This window comes from Suricata suricatta, chromosome 3 (genome assembly GCF_006229205.1).
Source record: "Suricata suricatta isolate VVHF042 chromosome 3, meerkat_22Aug2017_6uvM2_HiC, whole genome shotgun sequence".
NCBI classification, from domain to species: Eukaryota; Metazoa; Chordata; class Mammalia; order Carnivora; family Herpestidae; genus Suricata; species Suricata suricatta.
The window spans coordinates 161,962,094-161,970,268 of record NC_043702.1 but is presented as its reverse complement, the minus strand read 5'-3'; the positions used below and the strand labels follow the sequence as shown (position 1 = coordinate 161,970,268).

The window sequence follows — 8,175 nt, the reverse complement described above, 5'->3', positions numbered from 1 at the left end:
TACATTCTCATTGCCAAATAGTATTCCTTTGTATATATAAACCACATCTTTACCCACTCATCAGTTGATGGGAATTTGGGCACTTTCTATAACTTGGCTATTGTTGAAAGTGCTGCTATAAACATTGGGGTACGTGTGCCCCTATGCATCAGCAGTCCTGTAACCTTTGGATAGATTCTTAGCAGTGCTATTGCTGGATCTTTATTTAGGTAATCCTATTTTTAATTTTTGAGGAACCCCCACACTATTTTCCAGAGCAGCTGCACCAGTTTGCATTCCCACCAACAGTGCAAGAGGGTTCCCGTTTTTCCACATCCTCATCAAAATCTGTTGTTTCCTGAGTTGTTCATTTTAGGCACTCTGACTGGTGTGAGGTGGTATCAGTGTGGTTTTGATTTGTGTTTCTCTGATGATGAGCGATGCTGAGCATCTTTCTTCATGTGTCTGTTGGCCATCTGGATGTTTTCTTTGGAGAAGTGTGTGTTCATGTTCGCTGGCCATTTCTCACCTGGATTATTTGTTTTTCGGGTGTTCAGTTTGGTAAGTTCTTATAGATTTTGGATACTAACCCTTATCCGATATGTAATTTGCAAAAATCTTCTCCCATTCCATTGGTTGCCTTTTAGTTTGGTTGATTGTTTCCTCTGTGCAGAAGCTTTTTACCTTGATGAGGTCTGAAGCTCATTTTTGGTTTCATTTCCCTTGCCCTCGGAGATGTGTTAAAAATGGATGCAGCTGATGTCAAAGAGGTGGTCGCCTGCTTTCTTCTCTAGGGTTCTGATGGTTTTCCTGTCTCACAGTTAGGTCTTTCATCCATTCTGAGTTTATTTTTGTGAATGGTGTAGGAAAGCGGTCCAGTTTCATTCTTCTGCATGTTGCTGTCCAGCTCTCCCAGCACCATCTGTTGAAGAGGCTGTCTTTTTTCCATCGGATACTCTTTCCTGCTTTGTCAAAGATTAATTGACCATACACTTGTGGGTTCAGTTCTGGGTTCTCTATTCTGTTCCATTGGTCTATATGTCTGTTTTTGTGTCAATACCATACTGTCCTGATGATGACAGCTTTGTAGTAGAGGCTAAAGTCTGGGATTGTGATGCCTCCCACTTTGGTTTTCTTCTTCAATATTACTTTGGCTATTCAGGGTCTTTTGTGGCTCCATACAAATTTCAGGATTGTTTGTGCTACCTCTGAGAAGAATGCCAGTGCAATTTGATTGGGATTGCATTGAAAGTGTAGATTGCTTTGGATAATGACATCTTAACAATATTTATTCTTCCAATCCATGAGCATGGAATGTTTTCCCATTTCTTTGTGACCTCAATTTCTTTCATAAGTTTTCTAAAGTTTTCAGCATGCAGATCTTGGACATCTTTGGTTAGGTTTATTCCTAGGTATTTTATGGTTTGTGGTGCAATTGCAAATGGGATCAATGTCTTGATTTTTCTTTCTGTTATTTCATTATTGGTGTATAGAAATGCAACCGATTTCTGTATATTGATTTTATATGGTGTGAATTTACTGAATTCATGTATCAGTTTTAGCAGCTTTCTGGTGGAGTCTTTCAGGTTTTTCATGTAGAGTATCATGTCATCTGAGAAAAGTGAAATTTCTTTCTTCTTTTTTTTTTTCAATTTGGATGCCTTTTATTTCATTTTGTTGTCTGATTGCTGAGGTGAGGATTTCCTACATTGTTAACGCTGTAACACAACAGTGGTGAGAGTGGACACCTCTGTCGTGTTCCTGATCTGGGGGAAAGCTCTGTTTTTCCCCACTGAGGATGATATTAGCTGTGGGCTTTTCATATATGGCTTTTATGATGTTAAGGTATGCTCTTTCTATCCCCACTTTCTTGAGGGTTTTTATTCAGAAAGGATGTTGTGCTTTGTCAAATGCTTTTTATGCACCTCTTGACAGGATCATATGGTTTTTATCCTTTCTTCTATTAATGTGATATATAACATTGGTTGATTTGCAAATATTGAGCCAGCCCTACAGCCCAGGAATGAATTCCACTTGATCACGTGAATAATTCTTTTAATATATTGTTAAATTTGATTTGTTAGTATCTTGTTGAGAATATTTGCACCCATGTTCATCAGGGATATTGGCCTGTAATTCTCCTTTTCAGTGGGGTCTCTGGTTTGGGAATCAAAGTAATGCTGGCCTGATAGAATGGGTTTGGAAGCCTTCCTTTGGTTTCTATTTTTTTTTTTTTTTTTTGGAACGACTTGAGAAGAATAGGTATTAACTCTACTTTAAAGGCCTGGTAGAATTCTCCTGGGAAGTCATCTGGCCCAGGACTCTTATTTATTGGGAGATTTTTGATAACTGATTCAATTTCTTCACTGGTTATGGGTCTGTTCAAATTTTCTTTTTCTTCCCGTTTGAGTTTTGGTAGTGTGTGGGTGTCTAGGAAATTGCCCATTTCTTCCAGGATGTCCAATTTGTTTGGCATATAATTTTTTTATTGTATTCTCTAATAATTGTTTGTATTTCTGTGGTGTTGGTTGGATCTCTCCTCTTTCATTCATGATTTTACTTATTACTAGATTCTCTCTCTGTTCTTTTTGAGAAGTCTGGCTAGGGGGTTTATCAATTTTGTTTATTCTTTCAAAAAACCAGCTCTCAGATTCATTGATCTGTTCTAGTGGGGTTTTTTTATTCTGTATTGTTTATTTCTGCTCTAATCTTTATAATTTCTCTTCTTATGCTGGCTTTGGGGTTCCTTTGCTACTCTACTTTAATTTCCTTTATGTGTGTGGTTAGGTTTTGTATTTGGGGTTTTTAGTTTCTTGAGATAGGCCTGAGTTACAATGTAGTTTCCTCTTATGACTGCCTTTGCTGCATCCCAAAGGGTTTGGACCATCATGTTTTCATTTTCATTTTCTTCTCTATTTTTTTAATTTTTTTAACGTTTATTTATTTTTGAGAGAGAGACACAGAGCATGAGCAGGGGATGGACAGAGAGAGAGGGAGACACAGAATCAGAAGCAGGCTTCAGGCTCTGAGCTGTCAGCACAGAGCCTGACGCGAGGCTTGAAGCCACAACTGGTGAGATCATGACTTGAGCCGAAGTCGGACGCCCAACCAACTGAGCCACCCAGGCGCCCCTGCTTCTATATATTTTTTAATTTCTTCTTTAATTGCCTTGGTTGATTCATTCATTCTTTAGTAGGATGTTCTTTACCTTCCTGCATTTGGAGGTTTTGCAAATTTTTTCTTGTAGTTGATTTCAAGGTTCAGAGTACTGTGATCTGAAAATATGCATGGTATGATATCAATTCTTGGAGAATGTTCCATGTGCACTCAAGAAGAATGTGTATTCTGTTGCTTTTGGATGAAAAGTTCTGAGTATATCTGTAAATCCATCTGATTCAGTGTATCATTCAAGGGCATTGTTTCTTTATTGATTTTCTGCCTGGATGATCTGTCCATTGCTGTAAGTGGAGTATTAAAGTCCCCTGCAATTACCATATTCTTATCAATGAGATTGCTTATGTTTGTGATTTATATATTTGGGCGCTTCAAGCTGGAGGCATAAACATTTATAATTGTTAGTATAGACACACACACACACACACACACACACACACACACACATAAAAGATTTGCATGTTGCTTCTGAATAGGTCAAGGGTAACTTATAATACATATTTTTTCACCAAAAAGAGATTCTCTATGATCAGGAAATACAAAATGCTGGACCAGATATGGTACAGCTATTTTTTTAAGCTAAGAACTCACATATCGTCATGTATATTTCGCATGCATTCCTGTTTTCTGAGCTCTTCTCTGGCCGCCTGCAGCTCATTGATTGGTTCTGCCACTCGCAACGTCGGCTCCAAAGGCTTGTAGCGCTGCTCCAGCACTTCAGTGATATCACGGAATGGTCCCTGACAAGAAAGAATGAGGACATACTTTACTATGGAGGATTTTTGGTCATATTATCGATGACTAAGGGTGCTGAATATCTACAAAGTTTAGCAAGTTTACCAAATTATTCTTTAAGAACAAGCCGTTCTTCTCTGAACTAGAAAATACATAACCAGGGCGCCTGGGTGGCTTGGCTCAGGTCAGGATCTCTGGTTCATGAATTCGAGCCCCACGTTGGGCTCCACGCTGTCAGCACTTGGGATTCTCAATCTCTCTCTCTCTCACTCAAAATCAATAAATAAGCTTTGAGAAGGTACATATCTTCAAGAAACGTTCACAGATTAGAAGTGATTATATTAAAACATTTGATATTAGCCAGAATTTCCTTACTCACATCAAAAGATCTTTCATCCTTAAACTCTTAAATATGTAGTTATAAGTTACTTTGTTTTCTAATTTTTAAAAAATGTTTCTTCTGGTATAATTTTAGGAAAATTCTCTCCCTTTATGAGCAAGTAAAGGTATTAGGAAAAATTCTGAACACTGCTTTTAAAAAGCTCTCATAAATAGAAATAAGATAGTAAGTGTTTTCTCATTAAAATAAAACTTGGAGTTTAATGCCACAAGTTATATTTAAACGGTGATCCTCCAAAACACAGAGGGGCCATAATTTTAATTAATTTAACTGTTCTTTATTTACAATTCTAAATTCTACTGCATACTCTGCATACAATATGTATCTGCATAACTCTGATGCAACAGCAACTATTTCATGACACAAATACATACCAGGAGAAAAGTCCATAAGCTGCAATGGTGAAAATTGTTTTACAATGCATCGCACCTTTAAATTAGTAGTTATTTAAACTAATTACTAGAATCCACCGGTTGTCTAATTAGTATATTAAGTACAATGCAAGTCAGAGGTGGCTCCAGATTCTGTTACGCCGTTAATTATATGCTGCTTTCTTTTTTTATCACTATTGTTGTGCAGAGGAGAAGTGATATAAAATGGACAAAGAGTCCTGATCATATTCCTTACCCTTAAAGATCTCTTCTTTAAATAGGTTATCACTAACAAGACGCAGCTGGAGTTACTGCAAGCACTGAGTGAAGACTGTGGGGCTAATAAAAAGAAATGATTCACGCCTCATTTATGTTCACTTATGTTTTACATTAATAGAAACCAATAATAGGAACCAGTTACCATAAAAGTCATGGACCGTAAATAACACAAATGGCAAATAAGTATCATCTAGTACTTTTCACAGCTGGACAGGAGGATTGCTATATTTGAAAGTAGTTAATGGGTTTTTATTGGAACTTTACTTTTTAAAGATACAGTAACATGATTCCAAGTTCACTATTAAGAAATCAAATGGGGAGGTTTTTTTTTTTTTTTTTTTTTACAGATTCTTAATGTTTTACTTTGAGAAATTCTAGGGTTTAAAAATGAATACTTGGTTGTGTTATCAGGGGAAAATTATTTCTCTAGACCTTTCTTCCTCATATATAAGATGGAATAATAACCATCTCACAAAATTGCTCTTACAATATATAAGATAATATAAGTACCACTCTTAGCATTCTACTGAGAACATCTCCAAAGTCTGATTTTATTTGCCTCCTGATTATAGAGGTCAAATATATTTGTGTTCTTCTGTATTGTTAATAACCCATGTTACTTTCTAGTCATCTTGTATTTTTAAACTATTCTCAAAGCTCAAATAATAATGAAGTAATATTTCAAACTCCTAGCAATGCCTCCTACCTTTAAGAAATTTACCTTACAAGGACAGACAGATCATCAGAGTATAAACACTATCATTTGGAGTAGAGCATACATAATCTTAAATTTCCCTAATGATGTATGTACCCTTATATTATTAGATAACATAGAGGAAATGTGGCTCAGTCCAATAACACCACAGCAGTAAACATTCCATTTTGTGAAAACAATAATGGAAAGAAGGAAAAGAAGAAGAAAAAACTGTGCGGAAAGGAGAAGCCAAAGGAAGCTGAGAGAAGAAAGTGGGATGAAAAGATGAGTTGAGAAAGAATGAGAAGGAAGGAAATATAATGGTGCACAGGGGAGAAAGAAAGACCAGGGACAGGAGTAAGGAGATAAAACAAGATGGAAAGAGAAAAAGAACAAATGATAGAGAGTAAAAGTAAGGAAAAAAAGGGGAGAAAGAAGGGAACAGAAAAGGAAAAGAAGAAAATTAACAAAGATCATTATTTTGTGGTATGGTAGAAAAAGGTAATTTCTGAGTCTGTGTGTAAGTATACGCATATGTATGATATATATCTGCATATGTATCCACATATGCACACATAGAAAATCTTCCATATATATGTATACTCCATAAGTATATATATATACATGTATATCTTTATATGAATGTGTATATATTTTTTCTATGTGTCTTCATATATATACTATTGTGATATAATAGGAAATATATATTGTATGGTCTTTGTCACTGATTCCTGGCATAGACTTCCTAAAATGCTTGGGATTTCCTGAGTGATGGGGTGCCTTTGTTATTCAGAATTAGATGACACCTAAGCTTATGCTAATGAGGTGATTTAGACCCTAAGACAGTCTTATGATGGGACTGGTCACCAGAAACACCAAGTGATTAGAAGGTTGAAATTTCCAGCCTCCTCTCTCCTCTCCAGTGAAAGCAAATGCAGTCAAGACTGAACCTTATAAAAACTCTTACATGGAGATTTCATGTGCTTCTCAACTGGCACACACATCTATGTGCTGAGAGAGAGTGGTGCACCCCAACTCCACAAAAACATAAGTCTGTGCACTCTGGGCCCCTTCAGACCTCACTCTATGTTCCTCTTCATCTGGCTATTTACTTGTGCTCTTTACAATGAAGCAGTAAACGTAAATAAAATGTCTTCCCGAGTTCTTGAACCATTCTAGCAAATTATCAAACCTAGGTTGGGGTTAGGGGACCCCTCAATTTATAGCCTGTTCAGTAAGAAGTATGGGAGACCCAGAAATTGCTACTGGTATGTGTAGTGGAGAACAGTTTTGTGGGGTCAAGCCCTTAGGCTGTGGAGTCTGCACGAACTCTTGGTAATGAGTATCAGAACTGGCTTTAATTGTTTGGATGTCAAATGGTATTCAGATAATCAGAATCAGAGAATTAATAATTGGTATTGGAAAATACCTCAGTCATATGCATATATATTTCCCATATATATTTACACATGTATTATACTTATTCACTATTTATTATATAAATATATATGTATACATCTTCTATACAAATATATATAACCATTTTTACATGTATATTTTATATACATATAAAAACTGTTCACATATATTATTCACATATACCATATAAATAGCTATATGTATATATCTTCCATATGCATTCTGTTAATACTAAATACATGTATGTATAAATAGAATCTTATGGGGAATACCATGTAAAGTAATAAAAGTGGTTGTATTGAGAAAAGCACATTAATATAGATGCAGAGTGAATACAAACTAGAATAAATAAGCCATATTGTAGAAGCGTAAAAAAGCAAAGCAAAGCAGTAAAGTTAATATAAAATACCAGTCTTATAAAACTCATGTATAATGATATTAAATGTGCATGGCTACCGTAGTGAATATTACACAGGGTGGCAGTTCGGCTTGGATGACCCCTAGAGTATTCCCAACTCAGAAACATTTATACACCTATAACTTATTAATACCATACAACTTCCACATTTCCTAAGAAGTTGCATTTAGAATTACCACATGAATTCTTAAAGTACCAAGAGCTATCTCATTGAAGACAGCATAGAATATAGATTATATTTTACATGTAATATCTGATAACTTTGCAACCACTGAACACTTACTACACAAGCAATGATACTAGAATTATTTTCCTTATAGAATAACTAATTAAATTGCTCATTCTGATGGGATCATGTGAAATCATTACTTGCATCGACTGAAATAACAATAGGAATAATTCAAATGGTAAAAATTCAGTTACTTATGAAATTCAATTTATATTTGTTTTCAAAACGATTTTAAATGCCTGTATTAGAATACTAGTGTAACCTATTATTTTGGAAAGAATAATGAAACCATATCTGAAGGTATGTTCCAAAATAAACTAAAACTTTTCCAATGATTGCTCCCTTATCCTCTTGCTCAATTCCACTGCATGTCATTCTATTTCAGAAAGAGGGAGAATTAGTCAGCTTCTATGTCTTCTGGAGAGAGTTTTTTTTTTTTACAGATCTTTCTATAATATAGTATATGCCATCAGTTAA

At 35.5% G+C, this 8,175-nt stretch overlaps 1 protein-coding gene across 2 annotated transcripts in view; it reads right to left on the bottom strand.

Moving 5' to 3' along the window:
- Window positions 1-8,175, bottom strand: part of SPATA17 (spermatogenesis associated 17) — a 179,400-nt gene that overhangs the window by 70,151 nt on the left and 101,074 nt on the right. For both annotated transcript variants that reach the window (XM_029935652.1, XM_029935653.1), the window contains exon 8: window positions 3,745-3,893. In XM_029935652.1, coding sequence (XP_029791512.1) covers window positions 3,745-3,893 — 149 coding nt within the window. The remainder of the gene's footprint in view (window positions 1-3,744; window positions 3,894-8,175) is intronic.